General features: G+C 40.2%; 1 protein-coding gene and 1 pseudogene across 1 annotated transcript; one reads left to right on the top strand and one right to left on the bottom strand.

Annotated features, from left to right (window-relative positions):
• Positions 1-548: 548 nt before the first annotated feature.
• On the bottom strand, positions 549-9,143 carry LOC139921250 (uncharacterized). Its single transcript, XM_078291683.1, has 2 exons — positions 9,115-9,143; positions 549-1,268 (listed from the first exon to the last, which is right to left on the bottom strand). Exons 1-2 carry the CDS (start codon positions 9,141-9,143, stop codon positions 590-592), a joined length of 708 nt encoding a protein of 235 aa, XP_078147809.1. The 3' UTR covers positions 549-589.
• On the top strand, positions 7,640-26,178 carry LOC144543531 (uncharacterized; annotated as a pseudogene).
• The last annotated feature ends 668 nt before the right edge of the window (positions 26,179-26,846 follow it).

Raw genomic sequence — 26,846 nt, 5'->3', positions numbered from 1 at the left:
CATGGATTTGAAGAACACAGTTAGCTGGATGAATATTAGCAAGACAATTTGAACCGGCAAACATGATATTAGCCTGCATAAATTAAACAACGTGCAAAGAATGGGATCCTGGGCACCAAACCAGCCTAAAAGTGTGTACGCAGATTTTCAGATTTATAAGAACAAACTTGGCTTGGGAATGTGTGTTCCGCTACGGCAACGTCGACCTATACATGCGCACATTTTGCAGACAGTGGAAAATGACGACTTCTATGGTAAAGTAGTGAAATAAAGTAAAAATGCCCTTTACACTCAGTTCATTTCCAGGCCGACTCCACATGAACTTAGAAAGCCCTCTAATATGCTGCGTAATTTGTTGCCTATCGTTTGTCCAAAAAGAATTTACATTTCATTATAGTCTCATATTGTGTGAATTAGTCTCAGTTAAGTTCATTACAGTCTTTTAGCAGAGCCTCAATTGGTCCAATAATTGCATTGGAGATGCCGGTGCCGGGCGCACAGCTGTCCTCCAGCCTCCACTTCAACATCGGTTGTAGCCGCTGTCTGATCCTCCCCCCTCCTGCAGACAGTGGAGGCGCTCTGCAGCAGTTCAGATGCACCGGTGTCTCTTCAAAGAAGATGAGCGAGAGAAGTTTTTCTTACACCGGTCACACCAGTATGGTTTCTCCCCAGTGTGGATACGCTGGTGTAAACTGTATGCATGAGAATAATTGAAACTCATCCCACATTGGTCACAGTGGTATGGTCTCTCTCCAGTGTGGATACGCAGGTGCTGCGTGTATGCATGAGAATGACGGAAACTCTTCCCACATTGGTCACAGTGGTATGGTTTCTCCCCAGTGTGGATACGCTGGTGTAAACTGTATGCACTTGATTGAATGAAACTCTTTCCACATTGGTCACACCAGTATGGTTTCTCCCCAGTGTGGATACGCTGGTGTTCCCTGTATCTATTTGAATGCCTGAAACTCTTTCCACATTGGTCACAGTGATATGGTTTCTCCCCAGTGTGAATACGCTGGTGTTGCTTGTATGTACTTAATTGACAGAAACTCTTCCCACATTGGTCACAGTGATATGGTTTCTCCCCAGTATGAATACGCTGGTGTTGCTTGTATGTACTTAACTGACAGAAACTCTTCCCACATTGCTCACAGCAGTATGGTTTCTCTCTCGTGTGAATGCATCGATGTCTTGTTAGGTGACTTGACTGACTGAAAGATTTCCCACACTCCTGACAGGAGTATGGTTTCTCTCCTGTATGAACTCTCTGATGATCCTTTAATTGTCGAAGTCCTGTGAACGCTTTGTCACACTGCTGACAGCGGTGACGTTTGGGTCTGGTGTCTCTCTGTTTCTGTAGAGAAAGATATAAAGAAAGAGATCAGACGGGGGGGCAGGAGCTAGCTAATAGTTTTAATTAATTACTTAATTACTACTTCTGATAAAGTATTATAAACTATGAAACCATATGATAACAGACAAATAATATCCTGTGGTATGTAATGTGTAATATCATATTTACTGTCATAACATATTCCACATGATACAATATATGAGAGCATCATATTTTATTTCATCCAGACCTGGACAACAGCAGCGGCTGATGTACTGAGACATCTTGTATTGTCAAATATCTTATCATGAATGTATGAATAACCAAGCCAACAGGCTAATGTTGCCAAGAGGGAGGAAGAAAGAATAATTAGCAATCATAGGTATTGTCATACATCAAATAAATATACAAGCTAACAGGTTAATGTTCCCAACAGATCAACATCAATGTTACAACAGTGATAGTTTTTCTCACTTCTTCTGAAGAATTCATTTTGCCTCCTTTGTGGCGAACACCAAATTCAACACAGCTGTCCTGAACTGAGACAAAATGGCCGACAATCTTCCTCTCCTCCTCCGCCAGATGCTTCTCTTCTTGCCAATCAGCTCTGACATCAACAAACAGACAGTCGTTAAGGAGTCGTGAGGAAACATTACGGCTTCATTAGTGTTGACATCATTGAATTATTTTTAATTTTAAAAATTAAATATTTAATTTTTAATTGCCCTCCGATGCCAACAGAAACTGAATCATTCTGCTGCACTGAATTTCAGCGTGGGCAGTTTTTGTTGGATGCTGTCGCCGACGCCAACCCCGAGAGAGCCCGTGTGTACGTTACTATGCATGAAAGTTTTACTCCTCACTTGGACAGAGGTGTGCTGGAGACCTTCTTCAAGATACCGAAGATAAACTGGAAAAGACAGCCAAGACCAGCAGGGCCGAGAGGGCAGATGACTGAGTGAGTATTTTTGTCACCCAACGCTATGTTTTGGCCAACAAAGTAATAGCTATAGGCTAGGGTGGTGATACACGGCAAAGTTGGACAAACGGTTTTCTCAACACGTTTGTACTAATTGCATGGCAACCTCTTGTTACCCAGATCAATTCTATAGTATATTTTCACCAGTCTATCATATTAGCAAAAAAGTTGCCCAGTGTATCCTGTATCCGTAACCCTGACATTATTTGTTGTCTTAGCTAAGCTAACTTGCTATTACAATGACCACTGTGTTTTGTGTTTACAATAGCTGCTAACGTTACAGTATATGATCAGTACTAGTAGCCTCCAAGGGCCGTATTGACAAAACATTTTATCTTACCACTAGGACTCCCAAATAGCACTAAAAGTTACTAGCTAAGAGTTTCCTCTTAAAACCTATTCACGAAGCTGCTGAGACCAACTTTTACTAAGGAATGGGGAGAAATCTTAAGCTAAGAGAAAGGGCGGGGTTGACCTCGTTGCTATGGATGATGTTGTGTTTCATGAAACAGTGATTGGCTGATAGGGGATGGGTCTCTGTCAGTGAATTCATCATAGAAATACTAGGGCTGGACCCGAATATTCGACTATTCGGATATTCGTTCGTTGGGTAAGTATTCGGTTTTCAATTTTGGGATTCGGATATTAGTTTTTTTAATGTAATTTTATATGTAATGATCGCTGCTTGGGTGTCTATATAGTGACGTCACACTTCCGCTCTTGCGGAGTCAGAGCTTGACCTATATCACAACAACGTCTGCCCTTAATAAAACTACAGCTGAAGTATGAAGCTTTTCGTCTGGTGTTCATCTCTTCTTCTCTAATGACTCCCCAGAGATCATCCACATCTCTACAAACGGCGCCCGAACCGTGTCGTGATCACCTCGGATTTAAGCTCTCTGAGTGAGGTCGGACTGTTGTTTGAGTTCAAGTGGATTCGGCGTGGTCGCCGTGGACCGCTATCTCTGTGCTATGACGGTGTCTCAGTGGATATAAATGGTGCTAAGCTACATTTTCCTCGGCTGCTAACTGAAGGAGCTACAAGAGCGCTAGCTGGCCGGTTGCCAAGAGGTTGCCGCTGAGTTTGCTCTCTCGTGTTGGAGCGTGTAGGAGCGACGGACCTGTGGACTCCACCGAGGATGTTTTGTTTTCAGCGCTGTGTTTTTGTGAGGAGGAACTGTGACTATGTGTGAACTTTGTCGGGTGAACTGTTGCCCGTGTATGGAAAGCCAAGCAGTTTGAAGGTGCGTGACTCTTAACACGCCCAGCCTTCCCCCCCCGCTTCAATTGCTTCAATTGACTACATTTACCATCAACACTGATTGGACAGCCACATAAACAGTGGTGAATAAGTCCTTTAAAGCTGCAATAAGCGATTTTCCAACCACTAGAGGGCGACAGAAACCGCAACACATTTTGTAAATAAACCACAGCAAAGCTGCTGGACTACGGAGGCCCCTAAGGACAAAACTAGCGAAGGACCGTGCATAAAGGCTAATAGCTAAGCTAAACGTACCTACAGAGAAGTGTCGCCGGTTACCAGTCTCACTTTGACAGATCTTTCTTCCACTGAAGGTCACATGACCCACAATGACAAGTGAAGAGGCAGGTAGCAAGTTTACTAGTTTAACAGTTCACTAGTTTAACAGTTCACTAGTTTAACAAGTTTACTAGTTTAACAGTTCACTAGTTTAACAGTTCACTAGTTTAACAAGTTTACTAGTTTAACAGTTTACTCGCTCGCTTCATCGATTCCAACATTACGAGACTTTTTTTCAGGAATGGGAGGGGGTGAGCGCCGCTTTTAAAAAGCGAGGGAGGAGACAAGCTAGGTTTAAAAAAACAAAAAGCTACTGAATGGAGGGGGAGGAGTCCGAGTTTTGACAACAAGCTTTAGAAAAGAGAAAACAGCAACACAGCTGGATATTGGTTTATATCATTATGTCTCAAGGAAATCTCCACACAGCACACATTAGCTTCAGGATTGGTTATAGGTTCTGAAATCGCTTATTGCAGGTTTAAAAACTGTTTTCAGCTTTGCTCCATCAGCCAACAGCACAAGGTTTAAGGCAGAGGATAACATTAGTAAGTACATGGTTACCAGTGGAATAAATGAGAAGCAAATGTTCCAGTGTAAATAGGAGTTGGTTCGTTTTGAGGTGACGTGTTACTTGGAGAGTTGTTTGTCCACTCATACAGCTGATATCGCTGGTCAAACTAATCTAAAATGTTAAATTAACTCTGATGGGTGTGGACTGACAGAAACACTGTATAGTGTTGATTTGCACAGATCCTTTAAAGAAGAAAGAGAAGAAAAACCTACAGAAAGTTAAAAGTGGGTCTACAGTGTTTAAATCATGTCCATGTAGGTCTATTTCACTGCTGGGAAGTCTTCCATCTTTGAACCCACTAAGTATTTTTTAACTGACTACTGATTTGTTCCAAATGTGTCTTTCATGATCAATAGTACTTGGATATTTGGGGCAGATGACAATTTAAACCACTTACATATCATAAGAGTAGTAACCTTAGCTTCCCGTCTAGGGCAGCAACACGCCTAAGCGTCTAGTCTGCTGCAAAGAAAAGGAAGACGAAGAAGAAGTGTGTAAAGCAACATGGCGGCCTACTGTTGGCGGGAGAACAACAAAGAGAGAAAAGAAGTTTCCTCTCGGTCTTCCTGGTTTATCTGAGTCCAGTAGTTCCTGATAGCAGTCCGGGTTAAAAGCTGTAAAGCTGTAAGCAGCCTAGCCGTTTAAAGTCAGCGGGTTTCTTCCAGATCCTCGGTGCTAACTTTGTGCTGTCTTAGCTCGGATGTGTTATGCTAGGCTACTACCGTGTTAGTCCTACGGTAGATGTGCACGGTTGTGCTCGTTGTAGCGCCGCGGAGAGCGTCCGGTAACTCCGACCGGAAGACTCCAGGTCAGATAAATCACATTTCATTTGTTTTTCTCTGCCGTAACTTCACAGATTACAGACTCGCTCCTGCGGAACGCAGCGGATCTGAGTTTTGTTTTGTCCTCCGTTACTGGTCTTAGTATTCATTCAACAGATAGTAGCCTCACCGTTTTCTGAGCCGCCCGCCTGCGCTTTGTCGGAGCAGGAACGAAGCCTCTTTCTCTTGCAGTGTTACAAACTGAGCCGCACACTAAAAAAGCAGCGAAAAATGCCTCACATTTAGATTGAGACGAACTTTTATGGAGCTAGGAGATTATCTTCGGCTGGCTGCAAGTAGGTCTATCTGCAGCCTGCAGACTCGCTACAAGTCAGAACAAGAAACGCCCCCTCATCACGACAGCTTTTATTTCAAACTCGTGGCAGAGGAGATGCTAGAAGCTAACTGGCTATCAACAGACCGCTGCTTCTATGCTATTTGGTTAGCAACTTAACGTAGCTAAGTTGACTCTGATGCTATGATATGTGGTTAGCAAGCTATCAATGGCAAGTTGAAAAACAATCGTTTTCATCGGAAATTATTTTTTTTTTGCCTCCTGCAAAGTAAAGCTGTGTGAAACTAGCCACAATAAGGAAAGTCACTTCCGGTAGAATTTCTTAGCCTTCAAAATAAACGTCTTGATGTTTTAACGAAATGGTATTTCCCTTGTTGATAATAAATAAAAACATGTTAATCACAGAACCCCCTCCAAGAAGCTTTAAGGCATATGAAACAGTTTAACTTGTATGTTATTTATATGCAAGTAAAGATAATACAGGAATGTTGTACCTTACAGTACATTTGTACTTTCTTTAAGGGCAATCCTACCTAACTACTTCCCCAGACAACAGTCGACTTATTATTGTTAAATAACACTAGTGGTACTCTCTCATCCCAATCTCTCTGGGAATCAAGGTAGTGTTTTCCCATATCGATTTCAATGTTTGGTGTAACCTCTTTAAGGCTTCCTGGGACTGACAATGGTAGGCATTAGGTAGTCTGTGGTCCATGCCTAGTGTCTTGAGCAGTTGTGTAGACACTTTTGATCTGAAATTGGTACCTTGATCAGTTTGCACTACTTTAGGGAGACCAAAAGTAGAGAAGAACTTAGAGCCTTGGTTCAGGCTTTGGCAATGATGATGCACGAGGGAAACCTGGTTGCTGCGCACATGATAGTAAGGAGGAACTGATTCCCTGATGTTGACTTGGGCAGAGGACCAAGACAGTCAACAATCACATTTTCAAAGGTTGCACTTGTTATAGATATAGGGCAGAGAGGAGCAGGAGGAATTGCTTGTTTTGGCTTACCCATGACTTTGCAAGGATGACATGCATGGCAGTATCTAGTGACATCAGTCTTCAAACCAGGCCGGAAAAAGTGCAGCATGGTCAGACCACTGACGCATCAGCAGACCATCCTCAAGGAAATAGGCCACCTTCTTGTTCTTGGCCTCCTCCTGTCTTAGGACAAAGGATAGACACTTTGCAATGGTTACATCACATTGTTGTACCGTTACAAACTCTTCATGAGAAATGGGCAAGTGCAAAGTCTCAGAGCTTAAGTCAGGCAACGCTGCCTCGGATTTGACATCAGCTTGTTCCTGCGGAGAGAACACAATGTCTTCCTTCACTGGGGATGAAACACGAAAAGTGTCAGACAGATCAACATCACCCTTTTTGGACTTTGCTCGGGTAATTATGCAAGGCGGAAAAGCACCAGGGCAACTTTTTGCTTTGTCGTCAAACACTGGGTCTAGGTTTGGCCTGTCCTAAACCTCCAGAACTGGTGTCACCACCGGTAATGTCATTACACCTGATGACGTCCACACCCTTCACTGGAAGGGCGGCTACTTTGAAGAACCCAGTTACAAGGTTAGACTGCACATGGACCTTGTGAAGGGGCGCTGGTACAAAACCCATCTCAATACCCTCAACAATTGCACTGGAATGACAGTTGCAGCACATCAACAAGGATGAATGACTGGATGCTACAAGTATATCTGAGGATCTTAATTGGCTTCTGGTAGCGCTTCTTCCTCTGGACAAATCAGCAGGAATGGCTCAGTGTTGAGAGACGCTGTTCAATTCTGCACAGCATTTTATATGAGACTCTGTCTGTTGGATAGCAGCACTTTTATTGTTTTACCATTCACATTAATGAAACCTTAATATTTCCTCAATAGGTTTAATTCTTCATAGAAATGCTTGGATCCTAAAATCATTGCTTGCTGCTATATTGTTATTACTATTATTATTATTATGATTATTGCTGTTTTTTTGTGTGTTCCCTGTCTTACCGACTGTCTCTGGTTGATGATGTCAGAGCTGATTGGAGGGAAGAGAAGCTTCTGGCAGAGGAGGAGAGGAACGTTGTCGGCCATTTTTGGAATTGGTGTTCGCCACTAAGGAGGCAAAATGAATTCTTCAGAAGAGGTGAGAAAAAATATCACTGCTACAACATCACAGTGTTCATATGATTATCTATTATATGATGTGGGATGTTATGACAGAACATATGATATTCCACAGGATGTATGATGTGCTGTGTGTCACGTAAGATATGGGTTCATAGCTGATAATATTTTGTAGGGGTATGTATCTCTCCTTCTGAGACGATTCGATACATATCTTGATACGTTATCAACGATCCGATTCATGTAAGATACATTTTAAGCAGCAACGATTCAATACGATTCAATTCAGCCCAGTTTAGATGCGATACAATATGAATACGATGCGATTCATTATCATGGAAAAGGTTCCATTTTAATTCTACTACATCCTGGTTGCAATAAGAAATCTAGTAGGGAGGCTTAAATCAACAGAATCCAGTTACAGGAGAGAGAAAGATTTACATTGAAATGGTTCCTTTAAATGACCTGATAACATCCTACTTGGAATGTAATTTGTTGTTGAAAATCAGTCAACTCAACATAATAGGCTACTTTAAAACTTGCCACAGTGTTTATTGATAATGCATTGCTGCAGTGTTACGTACACTAAAACAATGTAAACATGTAGGCTACTGTATAATTGCTAAAAAAAATAATAAAGATGACTGCTAATCTTTATGCTGGGGCAATGTAAACAGCTGAATGACCAAAAAAAACAAACTTGGTGCTCTTCTAGGCAAGGGAGTGGGCTATTTTAGGACCACCTGTGATATCTGTAATTCCATTGCAAACGATATGCCACTCTACATTTTTTACATAAGTTTCTGTTATGATAATATCACTGGAACTACCTGCAGGTGAAGAGTGAAGCAGGTAGGCTACACTTTCTCCAACAGCAGATCCGTGGTGTGGTTTGGTGTGGGACGCAGGATTTGTAGCGGTCTGTGTGTTTCACAGCAGCTTCTGCATACTGCCACACTGTTGTCCAGTTTTCCGCCTTTCTTATTCAAGTGAGCACACTTGGGGCTTATAGACATTTGGTGGTGCATCATATATTTGTTTTTCTCTGTTGCTTGACATTCTCTGACATTTCGCATTCTCTGTTCTACAACAATGAGGGAAAAAGTTTCTCTCCGCCTGAGCGAGGGAGGGGAGGATCCGCTTCCCTCCTCACAGACTGACAGGCAGCAGGCAGGGACAAACAAGCCTAGATAGGGAGAGAGAGAAATTAAATTAATTCAGTAGCCTGCTACAATAATATTTTATGAGATACGCGTCATATATGGCATATAATGTCACGATTTGTCTAAACTTTTGACCGATACAAGCTGTTTGAATCGATATAGCCGTATCTTAAACATTTAGATCGGTCATCGATTTGAATCGGTGAATTGTTACACCCCTAGTATTTTGTCAGAGGTTGTAGTTAAATTTGACCCCTTTTGGCTGGTTCCACCATCCCATGCCTTCTTACACTCTGTACATCTTTTTCTCTCTCTTCATCTCTTTCTCTCTGGAAACAGAGAGACACAGACAGTGCCAGACTTCACCGCTGTCAGCTGTGTGACAAAGCATACAAAACAAAGCAAGACTTGCAGTGTCACCAGAGAGTTCACACTGGAGAGAAACCATTCCACTGTGAGCAATGTGGGAAGAGTTTCAGTTTAGCAAGTTCACATAGGCAACACCAGCGTATTCACACTGGAGAGAAACCTTACCACTGTGACCAGTGTGGGAAGAGTTTCAATCATCAAACTACATACAAGAAACACCTGCGAATTCACACTGGAGAGAAACCCTACCACTGTGAACATTGTGGGAAGAGTTTCAGTCGTCATACTACACACAAGAAACACCTGCGTGTTCACACTGGAGAGAAACCCTACCACTGTGACCAGTGTGGGAAGAGTTTCACTCAATCAAGTACATACAGGCAACACCAGCGTGTCCACACTGGAGAGAAACCATACTGGTGTGACCGGTGTAAGAGAAACTTCGCCTGGTCATCTCAGCTGAAGAGACACCGCTGCATCTGAACTGCTGCAGAGCGCCTCCGCTGTCTGCAGGAGGAACAAGCGTCTCTCTGTCCAACCCACGCAGGAAGCTCAAGTGTTCAGGTCACAACAAACCTGGAGCCAGACTACTGCTCCTATCTGATCTCTGAACTCAAAATTTTAAAAAATCTGGTACCCCTTCCTTTTACAGTCCCCTAATTACTAAGTATTTACCCGGTAAATATATGGTAAATTATAGTATATTATTGGGTAATTACCACTGGTAAATAAGTAAGTAAATACAGAGAAACTACAGCTGAAATACTAAGAAAAACCTCCACTATTACCCATCAACTCAACTAAGTACCGTGTAGTTGTGACCGTTTTAAGTTGGTAATAACTCAGATATAATTGCGTACTTCCTAGGAAAGTCGGCAACCAATTCTTAGAAACACCTCCTCTATTACCCATCAATTCAAGTTACAATTGTAGTTATCCAAGGTTTATGTTGGTAACAGCCAAAGTTTAATTATGTACTATCTAGAAATTAAGATTGCTTTCCAATAAATTACTTTTTCTTATATAGTTATTGTTCATGGCTACACCCATTTATAAAGGGTTTATTAGATTTACCTTAGAAACTATGGAATTGTTTTTATTTAAGTTGAAAAATTACATCAATACTTACCTGGTAACAACCTCTGCAGGAACAGTTTTCCTCTAGTGTCATGGTACATCTTATTAAATACTGGATACGTTCTTGCAGATGTTTTTACAATTTACTCAGTAAGTAAGCTGGAACTGTACTGTGAAAGGAAGCCTTGTGTGTTTCCATGGTATCATCATGTTCTTACCATATTCGTTGTAATAGATTATTCCATTGTCCATGCAGTTAACAGGAACTTGTACCATATATGTTCCACAACATGACTAAGTAAAACATGACAATTTACTCAGTAAGTAAGCTGGAACTGTACTGTGAAAGGAAGCCTTGTTTGTTTCCATGGTTACCAGGCTCTTACCATATCCCTTGTAACTGGTTATTCCCTTTTCCATGCAATAAACACAAACTCTTACCATGTATGTTCTGCAACGTTACTAAGTAAGACATTACAATTTACAGAGTAAGTAAACTGAAACTGTACTGTAAAAGAAAGCAATGTTTAATCCCATGGTATTACAAAGTCCTTACCACATCCTTTCATCAAAAAGGATGGTTTCCTTTCCCATGCAATATAGACAAACTTGTACCATATGTTCCATAGTGTTACTAACTAAAACATGACATTTTATTGAATAAGTACGCCGAAACAGGAGAACTGCAGGAGAAATTGAGTACTCCAATTTGACAATAAATTAAATAAGTAAATCTCTCTGAATTAATAAATGGCGATGCCTCCACTTAGTAGTGTTTAAAGAATTTAAACAATATCTACTAAGAATTTCAATTTCTACAATTAACCTGAACTCAATGTCCCCCTTTGAAATATTATGGCATTGTTTGTCATTATTATTTTGACATCAAACATTAATATGGGAGCTCACTTATTGAATTTGACGATTAAATACATAGTAATTGGTTTAAAACCGTATTTATACAGGCAAGGCAAAACGCCCTAACCGGAAGTCTCATTTTCTGTCATCCTTTAGCAGATTCGTTCCGCTGGTTCGAATTAACAGAAAATAATACTTCCGGTTTGGGCGTTTTGCCTTCAAAATAAAAGCGCCAGATTTTAAACGTATAAATACTGTTTTAAACCAATTACTTTGTATTTAATCTTCAAATTCAATAAGTGAGCACCAATATTAATGTTTGATGTCAAAATAATAAAAAAATTAACTATTAAATTTAACTATAAACGCTGCATATATTCCACTTTTTGACATTTTCTGACTACATTGGACACTGTACAGTTTACCTTTATTTGTATGTGCACAAGTTCTATGTCAAAACACTCCTGCTGACCTGTACTTTCACTACAAACTAACATTTAGGTCCAAGCTGTTTAAAAAAAGCCATGACAGGCCCTCAAAGTCAGCCATACTGTAATAATGTGACACTTTCTGACTAAATTGGACACTGTACAGTTTACCTTTATTTGTATGTGCACAAGTGAAATAAAGAATAAAGTATCTAAGACACACATTCGAAACTGTAAAATTTGTATTTACTGGTTTCAATGGCAGGTATGACTGAAAAAAAGAAATGTGACAAATTAGATATGAAATGTATACATAAATAATAAATAAAGCATAGAATACTTATAGTAGCAAAGTGGCAAAAAAGTGTAGATGTGTCTTGGTGCTGGTTGAACACATCAGCTGCAGTCTCTCTGCATCCTCGCTTGACAATATTCTCCTAGAGCAGAAACACAAGATTCTTTTAGGTAGTTTGTCCACGAGTAATGAGTTTACATACATCCACTAAGTAATCACAGAAGTATCTCATCTTCATGTAACCAGCTACGTTTGCGTTGTTCATGTTTGATCTTTCTGAACACAGATGTGTCTTTTCCTATTCCACTTCGATTACCTGCTGCTAAAGACCTGGGGTCTGCATTTGCCAGTGTGGCGGTGTAATGGCTAAATGCAGAAGTGTTTTCTAGTAATCTGCCAAGTTCCTCACGCTCTGGGCCTCTAATTGGTCTAGCCCTCAATTTGTCTTTAGTGTGGAATATGTCACCAGTGTAAGTAATATAAAATATACCTTCACTCTGAGAATGGAGAACAATTTGGAATGTCATTGGACATGAATCATGCAGACATGAGCCATTGATGGTGAGGTATGGAGTTTTTGTAATCCTCACTTTAGCAGTAGAAAAGTAGTGCTTCTCAAAACGAACTATGCAGTAGGGATTGGATTTCTTGATCTTGCCATAAAATAGCCCTTGCCATTTATATTTTTGGAATGTGTTCTTTTCCTTGTCTATTTTGGAGTGAAAAATTTGTCTATTTGTCTCAGGCAAATATCGCCGGACTATCATTCCACTGCAGCATGGTGGTTCTGAAACACTGACGTCATCTCACCAAAGACTCCTCAACCTTTGGCTAGCTTGGACCTAAATGTTAGTGTGTAGTGAAAGTACAGGTCTGCAGGAGTGTTTTGACATAGAACTTGTGCACATACAATGAAAGTTAAACTGTACAGTGTCCAATTTAGTCAGAAAATGTCAGAAAGTGTATTATATGCAGCATTTATAGTTAAAAATGGCACATTATGGTATTTTTCTATTATTTTGACATCAAACATTAATATGGGTGCTCATTTATTGAATTTGACGATTAAATACAAAGTAATTGGTTTAAAGCAGTATTTATACGTTTAAAATGTCGCGCTTTTATTTTGAAGGCAAAACGCCCAAACCGGAAGTGTTATTATGTTACTTCGAACCAGCGGAACGCATCTAGCTGGCGGAACACAGCCAGCCGAAGATGATCTCCTAGCTCGATAAAAGTTCGTCTCAATCTAAATGTGAGGCATTTTTCGCTGCTTTTTTAGTGTGCGGCTCAGTTTGTAACACTGCAAGAGAAAGAGGCTTCATTTCTGCTCCGAGAAAGCGCAGGCGGGCGGCTCAGAAAACGGTGAGGCTACTATCTGTTGAATGAATACTAAGACCAGTAACGGAGGACAAAACAAAACTCAGATCCGCTGCGTTCCGCAGGAGCGAGTCTGTAATCTGTGAAGTTACGGCAGAGAAAAACAAATGAAATGTGATTTATCTGACCTGGAGTCTTCCGGTCGGAGTTACCGGACGCTCTCCGCGGCGCTACAACGAGCACAACCGTGCACATCTACCGTAGGACTAACACGGTAGTAGCCTAGCATAACACATCCGAGCTAAGACAGCACAAAGTTAGCACCGAGGATCTGGAAGAAACCCGCTGACTTTAAACGGCTAGGCTGCTTACAGCTTTACAGCTTTTAACCCGGACTGCTATCAGGAACTACTGGACTCAGATAAACCAGGAAGACCGAGAGGAAACTTCTTTTCTCTCTTTGTTGTTCTCCCGCCAACAGTAGGCCGCCATGTTGCTTTACACACTTCTTCTTCGTCTTCCTTTTCTTTGCAGCAGACTAGACGCTTAGGCGTGTTGCTGCCCTAGACGGGAAGCTAAGGTTACTACTCTTATGATATGTAAGTGGTTTAAATTGTCATCTGCCCCAAATATCCAAGTACTATTGATCATGAAAGACACATTTGGAACAAATCAGTAGTCAGTTAAAAAATACTTAGTGGGTTCAAAGATGGAAGACTTCCCAGCAGTGAGATAGACCTACATGGACATGATTTAAACACTGTAGACCCACTTTTAACTTTCTGTAGGTTTTTCTTCTCTTTCTTCTTTAAAGGATCTGTGCAAATCAACACTATACAGTGTTTCTGTCAGTCCACACCCATCAGAGTTAATTTAACACTTTAGATTAGTTTGACCAGCGATATCAGCTGTATGAGTGGACAAACAACTCTCCAAGTAACACGTCACCTCAAAATGAACCAACTCCTATTTACACTGGAACATTTGCTTCTCATTTATTCCACTGGTAACCATATACTTACTAATGTTATCCTCTGCCTTAAACCTTGTGCTGTTGGCTGATGGAGCAAAGCTGAAAACAGTTTTTAAACCTGCAATAAGCGATTTCAGACCCTATAACCAATCCTGAAGCTAATGTGTGCTGTGTGGAGATTTCCTTGAGACAAAATGATATAAACCAATATCCAGCTGTGTTGCTGTTTTGTCCTCTTTTCTAAAGCTTGTTGTCAAAACTCGGACTCCTCCCCCTCCATTCAGTGTGGTTGCGGACATTCATTTCCATATCTTTATAGGCTACTGTGGATTTCATTACATTACGTCATTTAGCAGACGCTTTTCTCCAAAGCGACTTACAATAAGTACATTTTGTCAACAGTCTTCGTCAGCTAAGCCTTTTAATAGGAATAAGTAGCATTTGTTGAATTATTTATTATTATTATTATTATTTTAATGTAGAAGGGTAAGAAGATAGGTTAGTTCAAGAGGGGTCCAGGTGTAACCTGAAGAGATGTGTCTGATTACCTCTTTTAAAAAACCTTGTTGGTAGGATATCAAGGGAATATGTGATATATATAAGATATGTGCTCAAAATAACTCAATGATGTCAACACTAATGAAACCGTAATGTTTCCTCAAGAGTTTTAAGTCTTCATAAAGCTGCTGGGACCTACAATCACTGTTAGCAGCTGTATTATTACTATTATTATTATTATTATTGTTTTTATGGGTGTTCCCTTGTCTTAACGACTGTCTCTGTTTGTTGACATCAGAGCTGATTGGCAGGAAGAGAAGCATCTGGCGGAGGAGGAGAGGAACACTGTCGGCCATTTTGTCTCAGTTCAGGACAGCTGTGTTGAATTTGGTGTTCGCCACAAAGGAGGCAAAATGAATTCTTCAGAAGAAGTGAGAAACACTATCACTGTTGTAACATTGATGTTGATCTGTTGGGAACATTAACCTGTTAGCTTGTATATTTATTTGATGTATGACAATACCTATGATTGCTAATTATTCTCTCTTCCTCCCTCTTGGCAACATTAGCCTGTTGGCTTGTTTATTCATACATTCATGATAAGATATTTGACAATACAAGATGTCTCAGTACATCAGCCGCTGCTGTTGTCCAGGTCTGGATGAAATAAAATATGATGCTCTCATATATTGTATCATGTGGAATATGTTATGACAGTAAATATGATATTACACATTACATACCACAGGATATTATTTGTCTGTTATCATATGGTTTCATAGTTTATAATACTTTATCAGAAGTAGTAATTAAGTAATTAATTCAAACTATTAGCTACTCCCCCCCCCGTTTGATCTCTTTCTTTATATCTTTCTCTACAGAAACAGAGAGACACCAGACCCAAACGTCACCGCTGTCAGCAGTGTGACAAAACATTCACAACACGTCAAAAGTTAGAGAGTCATCAGAGAGTTCATACAGGAGAGAAACCATACTCCTGTCAGGAGTGTGGGAAATCTTTCAGTCATTCAAGTGACCTAACAAGACATCGACGCATTCACGCGGGAGAGAAACCATACTGCTGTGAGCAATGTGGGAAGAGTTTCAGTCAGCCAAGTAATTTCAGGCAACACCAGCGTGTTCACACTGGGGAGAAACCATACCACTGTGACCAATGTGGGAAGAGTTTCAGTCAGCCAAGTAATTTCAGGCAACACCAGCGTATTCACACCGGAGAGAAACCATACCACTGTGACCAATGTGGGATGAGTTTCAGTGATCCTAATGCATACCGGCAACACCAGCGTATCCACACTGGGGAGAAACCATATCACTGTGACCAATGTGGGAAGAGTTTCAGGCATTCAAATAAATACAGGGAACACCAGCGTATCCACACTGGGGAGAAACCATACTGGTGTGACCGGTGTAAGACAAACTTCTCTCGGTCATTTTCTTTGAAGAGACACCGGTGCATCTGAACTACTGCAGAGCGCCTCCACTGTCTGCAGGAGGGAGGAGGATCAGACAGCGGCTACAACCGATGTTGAAGAGGAGGCTGGAGGACAGCTGTGCGCCCGGCACCGGCATCTCCAATGCAATTATTGGACCAATTGCGGCTCTGCTAAAAGACTGTAATGAACTTAACTGAGACTAATTCACACAATATGAGACTATAATGAAATGTAGGTTATTTTTGGACAAACGATAGGCAATAAATTACGCAGCATATTAGAGGGCTTTCTAAGTTCATGTGGAGTCGGCCTGGAAATGAACTGAGTGTAAAGGGCATTTTTACTTTATTTCACTACTTTGCCATAGAAGTCGTCATTTTCCACTATCTGCAAAATGTGTGCATGCATAGGTCGACGTTGCCATAGCGGAACGCACATTCCCAAGCCAAGTTTGTTCTTATAAATCTGAAAATCTGCATACACACTTTTAGGCGGTTTTTTTGCCCAGTATCCCATTCTTAACACGTTTAATTCATGCAGGCTAATATCATGTTTGCCGGTTCAAATTGTCTTGCTCATATGCATCCAGCTAACTGTGTTCTTCAAATCCATGTGGTGGATGGATCTATCAAACATAGATATACATGATGTAAGAGTTAATAAAACTGAAGGCTATGTGGAAGAAAAACATCTTAACTATGAAATGCAACACTGCAACAATTGCAGGTCATGGAAAAAGTGTTATTACATGTACTTTTCCAGATGATGCTGGATTGTTGCATACCAAGGTCTGATGCCCATTTGTCTATTTGAATTTATATTTTCTGGAGATGATTTGTGATATTTTTTTTAGGTTCGAGTGAACAGAGTTTTTGATAAAGGAGGGGGAGTTGTTACTTTGTAGATTGTTGATAGTTTTTTTCTTGATTCTCTTTCAGTTGGATGTATTGGAAGTAGCAGTGATCTAGTATGTTGTATTTTCCTTGAATGAGGTCAAAGGTCATGAGCAAGCCCTCAGTTCTAAGCTGGTTATTCCTTTTAGCTTCCTTGTCTGGAAAATAAAAGTTTTTCTGTTTGTTAGTAGGAACAGAGGGTGAAAAGTTATGGTGGAGGATTTCATTTGATTTCCACCAGGCAGTTAGAGTGGTGTTGATAGTTTCTTTTGAAGCAGTTGTGAGTTTTTATGGTTTTGTTGAAGAATGAAATGTCTTTGATGGGCAGTTCTTGAGTTGTAGTTTGTTCTATGTCAAGCTGTGACGGGTTTACATTATTTGTCTAGTGCTGGATGTTCTGTAATTGAGGTGAAAGGAAGTAATGATAGAAGGTTTGGGTTCCTGGAAGTTGGATATTTTAATTAAGGTTTTTTTTGCCTTTCCAGTAATATGTGTTGACTGCAGAATTGAGAGGAGAACCAGCTTGATGGTGTGGAGTGTTCATCTTGACAGTGGAAATTCAACCTCTTAGAGATAATGGTAGTTTATTTCCAAATTGTCCTTTATTTTTTTGTAGTGAGGGTACAAAGTTGAGTTTGGATAATTGTTTAAATTTGATGAGATGTGGATTCCTTGGTATTTAATAGATTGAGCTTTGCATTTAAAAAGGTAAAAAGTTCCAGACCTCACCATCCCAGTTGAGTTTGGTTAGAGGCAGAATCTCAGATTTTGACCAATTGATGGAGCCCACTATTAATAAAGTTCAAGTGGCACATTATTTTCTTTTTGTTTCATGCTTTACTGATGATTGATTGATTGCTTGATGATTGATGGAGTAGCCAGATACCGGAGGGAGGATGGGGGATTTGTTATTTACAATAAAATGTCATCAGCATACAAACTGATTTTATGATCGTATGCTTTGGATTTGATGCCTGATATGCTGTTACTGTGTCTGATAGAGGCAGCCAGGGGGAAACAAAAGGCACAAATAACAGTGGCAGTAACAGACATCCTTGCCTCGTACCTCATAAGTGAAATAGTTTGGATGTGTGTCTGCTCGTCTTTATAGAAGCAGTCGGTGAGTTGTAGAGTATTTTTATCCAGTTAATGAAGTACAAACCGATTCCAACATGATGAAGAGTTGAAGAGAAAGGAGCAGCCTGCTCTGTTGAACGCCTTTTCACCATCTACAGATGCTATAAAGAATGGCTGGTGTTGTTATAGAGGTTTGGTCCGTATGTACAAGTGATGGAATTACAGATTCCAGTCTCATCGACAAAGCTCTGCTTTTCATTTTTAGGTCTGAGTTTATTAATGATAAGTGGCAGTAACTGGAGGATTGCATGGGATTTACTTTATCCCATGTAAATATTTACTTTATTTGGTTTCAGATGAAGTGTGATGAGGGCGGTGTTTATGTGATCATATAATTCAAACAGAATATTAATTAAAATGTTTGTTCTTTGTTTCATTTTTTTGTTCTCTTTTTTTCTACATCTTCATAACATTTGGACAATGCTGTTTCATATGAAAAATCATCTTCATTTCTATATTCATTATTTTTAAACAATTTTGAAGTTGTGACATCCATGTTCATGAAACTGTTAATAGACCATACTTTTTTTTTTACATTAATTTTCAAATGCATTTGTTTTAGAAGATGCTGTTTGTGTGTGTGTGTGTTTTTTAATCATCTTTATTTGTATTTTCATTATTTATTCTTTTAAGTTTTAATATCTGTAGTCATGAAACTTAAAACAGGTTATGTCAATAAATTCCATTGTTAATTCATTTCTTTTTGTTATTAAACCTACAGTGACAAATACACAGTTATTGTTATATTGTATACACACACACACACACACACACACACACACACACACACACTATTCCCATTGTAATGAAGTCTCCTCTCCTGGTCCTGTAAGGTGTTTTAGATTAAAGCCACTAAACGCTGTTTGTTCTGTTCTGTAGAGAGAAACTCTGATCAAATCCCACAGTTTAATAAAGTATTGTGTCCTATAGTGTGATATCTGGGATCAAGCTGGAGAAACAGTCATTAAACCTCTGCAGTCCTTACACAAACACACTTTAAAAATATTGGATAACAAGCCCATCCAGTATCATCACTGTGATATACTTCAGAAGCACAACTGTTTGAGATTTGAGAATTTTAGATTTTATTGAAATGTGTGTCTTGTTTTCAGGATTTTACACAATCTAGCCCCTCCTCCACTATGTGAACATGTCACTTTTTCAACACTAAAGCCTCTAGAACTTCCTCAACTCCCTTTTTCCGTTACAGGCACTAAACAATGGAACACACTTCCAGCTGATATTAAGAGCTGCAGTTCCTTTAGCAGTTTTAAAGCCAAGAAAATCTGGTTTAAAGCTGAACAAACAGGCAGCCACTACTTTGCAGACTGTAACTGAGTTAAGTTTTTAAAGTACATGCACTTTGCGCTGCCAAGGGACTGCAGATGAAAATTAGCTTGAAGCTAAATCTGGTACAATACATCAAAGGGTAACATTTATATCTAACATTATACTCAGTCCCTTGCAAATTTATGAATCAAATAAATAAATAAATAGTGCTGCATGGGTAAACAAATATCCCACACTTTGGTTTCTCTTTTGATGTGGTTTATTTTTACCAGTGATGTTACGTCTGACACCGAAGCTCCGAAGCGTGATTCAAACTCCAAAGTCCTTTCAAGTGACCCACAGCTTCGGAGCTCGCTTTGTTACGGAAAATGTCGCGTGAATGATGACGTCAGAAGCAGCGACTGCTTCGTTCCCTCAGTGAATCTCACGACTGATTTGATTTGCCGAGTATCGGGTTTGTCAGATTTGAAACGTATTGGCGGCTTTCCCTTTACAATGAACAGAGGTGGGATGTAACAAAGTAAAAATACTTCATTACTGTACTTAAGTAAGATTTTCAAGTATCTGTACTTTACTCTAGACTTTTTACTTTTACTCACTACATTTCAAAAGAAAAATCTGTACTTTCTACTCACTACACTTTCAAAACAGACTCGTTACTCTAGGGAAATCATCAACTGATTTTCTAAAAAAAAAAATATTTTCAGCATCAGACGGCTTCCATCCCGGAAGCAGCTGATCAAGAGCCAGATGTGATTGGCTGCTTGTTCAGCAAAGCGACACCAAAAATTAGGGAAAGGGAGAGAGAGAAGCAACACGAAGAAGAGAGAAGCAACAAGAGAGAGAAGCAATGAGAGAGAGAAGCAACAAGAGAGAGAAGCAACAAGAGAGAGAAGCAACGAGAGAGAAGCAACGAGAGAGAGAAGCAACAAGAGAGAGAAGCAACAAGAGAGAGAAGCAACGTTAGTGAATTCAGCTGCTAGAGTTTGGGGATTCAGAGGAACGTTCAACAGAAAACCAGTTTAGAACATTAGAAATGACTTTTTTAGAGAACGACTTTTACTTTTATAATTTAAGTCCACATACTTTTATACTTTGACTTGAGTAAAGGATTTGAAATGGTACTTGCCTTGCCTGGTGAAAAAGCTTCGACTCAAGCTGGGTTTTTACTTTAGAAATAAGTCCTGTTGTTTTTCCTTTAGCTTGTCTCAGATACTTGGGCTGTTGAGAGGTGAAATCCACTTCTTGTTAGGAGAAACCATACAGCTGAAACAGCCTACAGTGTCACATTTTATGTTCATATAAAGCGACTGAGTGACGTCGCCGCTATAATGACGCTCCGTTCGGCACTTCGGCTCTGGCTGTTCGCGCAATGCATCATGGGTGCGTTTAGTATCGCGCGGTGAAAGCAACATGGCGGCCTACTGTTGACGAGGGAAGAACAAAGAGAGAAAAGAAGTTTCCTCTCGGTCTTCCTGGTTTATCTGAGTCCAGTAGTTCCTGATAGCAGTCCGGGTTAAAAGCTGTAAAGCTGTAAGCAGCCTAGCCGTTTAAAGTCAGCGGGTTTCTTCCAGATCCTCGGTGCTAACTTTGTGCCGTCTTAGCTCGGATGTGTTATGCTAGGCTACTACCGTGTTAGTCCTACGGTAGATGTGCACGGTTGTGCTCGTTGTAGCGCCGCGGAGAGCGTCCGGTAACTCCGACCGGAAGACTCCGGGTCAGATAGAGGCCTCGGCGACCGGGGAAAAGCCTTTGTCTTCCTCTGATGAAGAAGCAGCTCAGGCTCACGGCCCTCGGACTGCTTCAGGTAGGAACAAAGGCGCGGAAAGGAGTTTGAGATTGGAGGACAAATATTGTATTGTGTGTGTAGGTGTGTGTGTGTGTGTGTGTGTGTGTGGCGTGTGCCATGTTCAGGGGGCCATAAAACAATATTGCTACACTAAAATTTCTCATAATTCATGATTTTGATACTCTGTTACATTGTCTATGATGGCCCACTGTCAGAATCTTGAGACATTTTAATAATCAAGATTTAGGGCCACAGCAAATAGGCAGAAAGTGCAACCACAACTTTTTGACCCACTTATCTTCTCTTACGTCATTAAAGGATCTTTGTAAATCAACTGGTGAGCAAAGGCAGGAGTCAGTACAACTTAAAAATACTTTTTTTAAATATAACATTGAGAGAATCCTGGTGAAGCCTCATCAGACCTACTCGTTGGTTTTTGTAACATATACAAGTTTTTTAAAAACAGGTTTAGGCCTATATCACCTGGCGGTCTTACCAGAGAGTTCTGCATTCAAATGCATATTCACATCATCCATTGTCTCACGCACAGCCTGTGGATGATGGAGCTAAAAATGCTATAGGCCTTTAGGCATTTAATGCACGGCACACATACGCTCTAATTACAAATATAGCCTGCGCTGTCACACCCTTCATATTCAAATCGTGTGCGATTTATATCTCCAAATGAAACTGGGCCCACAGTGAGGCGATGTGGATGCCTGTCATTAATATCTCTGTGGAGTCCTGCATGCATGTTCATGCCACACCACCAACTTCATATTCTAGCAGTTTACCAATATACAGTCACTGATCCCAAGATCTAGCCCACACTTTATGCTTCAACATACATTTCTACACACTTGTTTTAACTTTGATGGAACAAATTGATTTGCAAAGAACTCGGATAAAAAATCCTGAATAAATGTATTTTGAAATAAATTCATAGCACAACGTACAAAAAGTCAAGGGGGGTGAATACTTTTGCAAGGCGCTGTATTCAACCAGCAATTCACTGATTGGTAAACTCTAATACCGGTAGAGAGATGAAAGCATGTATAGAGAGAACCAAAGGGGGTTTAAAGTTGAACCCTGGGGGACCCACAAGATATACAGGCATGTTGGTGTAAAGACGGAGGCATATACTGTATAGATAGATAGATAGATAGATAGATAGATAGATAGATATACTCAGGCAAGGCAGCCCACACACATTAGCGAGATGGTGGCGCTATAACAAGCAACTTTACGTTTTGGCCAATAACTTCTGAACCGTGTGTTGTAGACTAAAAATTCTTGTGTTCCTAGATTCTTTGGAATGTGTCGAGTCCAACCCATATATCACTTTCAATGTCCACCATATTGCATTGTCCGCCATTTTGAATTATTTAAGAAACACTTTTTTCGCAACTCCTCCTAGGCCATTCATCCAATTCACATGAAACTTGGTGTGGAGAATCTTGGGACCGTCCTCTTTCAAAGTTGTATAAAGGTTATTGATAGGTCAAGTGATTTGGATTTTATTGACCAATAAACTTTTAACGAAACACGCCATAATACTAAATTGGCCATAACTCATTAACCATTCATCTAATCAAGCCAAAATTTTAAACAACTGTTGAGAAGTGTTGCGTGAACACACCCACTAAAGCATTTTGAGCTCTACCACTAGTGGGCGCTACAAATGCAAAAAGTTCATATCTCATAATTGACTGCATAGATTTTTATGAAGATTTTTACACGTTCTAGGATGATGTTCAAGTCGATCCATGAAATTTGGTCATTATTGATGAAAGTGGGCGTAGCTTATTGCATAATAACCAAATCTTCATTAGTATTAAAGTCACAACTTCAAAAATTCATTAAAAATCAGTCGTATGTCCTAGAGAGCTGAAATTTTCAGAACATGTCGGCTGAAGTGAGATAAATCTTTCGTACACTGGTACCGACCCTGATTCTGACTTCGCCCCCCCTGTTTATAGCAAAAACTGACTGTGATCCCACAGTGTTGTCCTCCTAAACCGTACGTTACAGGAAAAAAACAACATGATTTTTGAAATCGCCATACCTTAATTAGTAAACAGCCCAAAAATTATAATGATATCTTGAAAACTGAGCGCACAGTAGATGGAAATGTGCAGCTGCAAATAGTTTGATAAATTTACAATGTGATATATTCAAGATAATTTGATCAATCTTCATCAAACTAAATGCAAATGATGTCTGGACTGTCAAGATGATGTCTGTAAAGCCATGTCTAAATTGATTAATTTGGCGCGCTAGTACAGTTGTAATATTCTTTCTGAGGCTTTCAATATGGGTTGGACTAACACCTGTGACCAATCACTTGTCTCTTTGTTTTGTTTCCCCACTGTGACACACCAGAGTGGAAGTTGGCAGAGTGGTAAAGCTCAAGTCTTTGGACCACAAGGTCATGAGTTCAAGTCCATGATGAACTGTGACCATTTTGAAGTTTCATGAAAAGTAAATCAACACTAAATCACACAGTGCAGAAAACTCAAAGCAGGTGTTTGACATCATCTGTCAATGGCAAAATACCTGATTGGCGTCACTGATTGGGGCGAGGCCAGACCTCTCAACCCACAGAGAGCAGTGCAGCAGCGGCTTTCTGGCCCATGTGACTTAGTATTGTTTTATTTGTTAATGGAGAGCACTACAATGTTCTATAAAGTGATTAGCACTGTCAGTTTGTCAATCATAGGCTGCAGTATCACACTACTTCTCCCTTTAGTTAGTTTCTCCTCACTAAACCTGTAACAGGCGTTTGGTTCAGTAGGTAAAGCATCAGCCTTTCATGTGGAAGGTTGTGGGTTCAAATCCAGACTTGTCCTTTCCAAAGTCATTAGTCATCAAGGACAAATAATAGAAAGTTTGGCTGTTGTGAACAACTCCAGCAATGTGGTTGCAATGAAAAGATGAACTTGACAGAAGTCACGGGCCAACACAAAAGCCGGTGTTAGACTGCATGTTTGATTTTCACAACATGTCAGTTTTTGTGTCTTTCTACCTTCTGTAATGTTTTGTCTATCTGTCTGTCGTATCAAATTGCGCTTGGACCCCTCAATCGCCGCTTGCAGCTATATTTATCATTGTTATTGTTGTTTTTTTGCTTTTGTGGGAGGTCCCTGTCTTAACGACTGTCTCTGTTTGATGATGTCAGAGCTGATTGGCGGAAGAGAAGCATCTGGTGGAGGAGGAGAGGAATGTTGTCGGCCATTTTGTCTCAGTTCAGGACAGCTGTGTTGAATTTGGTGTTCGCTTCTAAGGAGGCAAGATGAATTCTTCAGAAGAGGTGAGAAAAAATATCAACTGTTGTAATGATGATGTTAATCTGTTGGTAACATTAGTCCATTAGCTTCTCTGTTTATAATTTAGTGATGAGATCTATATGATCGCTCATGAGTCTCTTTCTCTCTCTCTCTCTCTCTCTCTCTCTCTCTCTCTCTCTCTCTCTCTCTCCCTCCTCAGCCCAGTACATCAGCTGCTGCTGTTGTCCAGGTATGGATGAAATAATAATTCTATGACATCACAGTGTACATATGATGCCATATATCTATTGTATTATGTGGGATATGTTATGGTAGTACAGATGATACTACATAGTACATACCACAGGATATATGTATGTTGTGTCCCCTCCCCATAAACTCTGTCTCTCTGTCCTTATCTGTTTCTTTATATCTTTCTCTATGAAACAGAGAGACACCAACGGACCCAAACGTCACCGCTGTCAGCAGTGTGGGAAATCTTTCAGTCAGTCAAGTAGCCTAACAAGACATCTATTTAATCACACTGGAGAGAAACCTTACCAATGCCAATACTGTGAGAAAAGTTTCAAATCATCATACCATGTCTCAGTACACCAGCGTATTCACACTGGAGAGAAACCATACTCCTGTCAGCAGTGTGACAAAGCATTCACAACACGTCAAAGCTTAGAGATCCATCAGAGAGGTCATACAGGGGAGAAACCTTACTCCTGTCAGCAGTGTGGGAAATCTTACAGTCAGGCAGGTCACCTAACAACACATCAACGCAATCACACTGGAGAGAAACCATATCACTGTGACCAATGTGGGAAGAGTTTCAGTTATTCAAGTACATACAAGCGACACCAGCGTGTTCACACTGGGGAGAAGCCATACCACTGTGACCAATGTGGGAAAAGTTTCAGGCGTTCAGATAAATACAGTCAACACCAGCGTATCCATACTGGAGAGAAACCGTACTGGTGTGACCAATGTGGGGAGAGTTTCAGTGATCCTGTTATATACAGGCAACACCAGCGTATTCACACTGGGGAGAAACTATACCACTGTGACCAATGTGGGATGAGTTTCAATTATTCTAATGCATACAAGCAACACCAGCGTATTCACACTGGGGAGAAACCATATCACTGTGACCAATGTGGGAAGAGTTTCTGTCAGTTAAGTACATACAAGCAACACCAGCGTATTCACACTGGGGAGAAACCATATCACTGTGACCAATGTGGAAAGAGTTTCAGGCATTCAAATAGATACAGGGAACACCAGCGTATCCACACTGGGGAGAAACCATACCACTGCGACCAATGTGGGAAGAGTTTCATTCAATCAAGTGCATACAGTTTACACCAGCGTGTCCACACTGGGGAGAAACCATACTGGTGTGACCGGTGTAAGAAAAACTTCACCTGGTTATCTCATCTGAAGAGACACCGCTGCATCTGAACTGCTGCGGAGCTTCTCCGCTGTCTGCAGGAGGAACAAGCTTCTCTCTGTCCAACCAACGCAGGAAGCTCAAGTGTTCAGGTCACAACACCAAACTTTAGGCCTTATTTATAAAACTGTGTGTAGATTCCACACTAAAAGGTTACATTTACACAAAAGAAGAAAAATCCGTACAGAAAAAAAAAATCAGATTTGTAAAACCATACGTACTCACACCAGCACGCAATTTTCCCATTTTAAATCCCAATCAACTTGAAATGTGCAAAAATCTGAAAATCTATGTGAAGAGTGGTACACACTTTTAGGCCAGTTTTGTGCACATGCAATGTTTTATAAATTAGTTTTCCAGGATCCCATTCTTCGTACGCTGTTTAATTTATCCAGGCTAATATTATGTTTGCCGATTCTAATTTTCTTGCTAATCTTCATCCAGCTAACTGTGTTCTTCAAATCCATGTGGTGGATGGATTTATCAAACATAGACATACATGATGTAAGAGTTAATAAAACTGAAGCCTATGTGGAACAAAAGCATCTTAAGCCTCTAAAATCAGAGCAATCATTGTAGGAAATGCCGATAAATTAAATGCATGATTACGCAATTTATTTATCTGTAGCCTATATTGCACCATTGTACCTTAACTGTTTTCAGGGTTTGGGTCGGTAATACTGTATGTTGCTATCTGTGAAGCCCATATGGTAAAGTTTGTGCCCGGTGATGTGGGTTCTGCAGAGGATCTTATTCTTTATTCAATTTTGGAATTGCAGGTCATGGAAAAAGTATTATTTCATATATTTTCTAGTTTATGCTGAATTGTTGCATACTAAGGTCTGATGTCCATTTGTCTATTGGAATTGATTTTTTTCTGGCGAAGATTTGTGATATTTTTTTTTGGTTTGAGTGAACA

Source organism: Centroberyx gerrardi, chromosome 23 (assembly GCF_048128805.1).
Source record: "Centroberyx gerrardi isolate f3 chromosome 23, fCenGer3.hap1.cur.20231027, whole genome shotgun sequence".
In the NCBI taxonomy this organism is placed as follows: Eukaryota; Metazoa; Chordata; class Actinopteri; order Beryciformes; family Berycidae; genus Centroberyx; species Centroberyx gerrardi.
This window is presented reverse-complemented; position numbering and strand designations above follow the sequence as displayed.

Coding starts and splice junctions, on each gene's coding strand:
- LOC139921250 (XM_078291683.1), bottom strand. CDS start 9,143: ATGAAGAGAGAGAAAAAGATGTACAGAGT. Junction 1,269..9,114: donor GAGAAAAAGATGTACAGAGT/GTAAGAAGGCAT, acceptor GGATCATCAGAG/AGTTCATACAGGAGAGAAAC.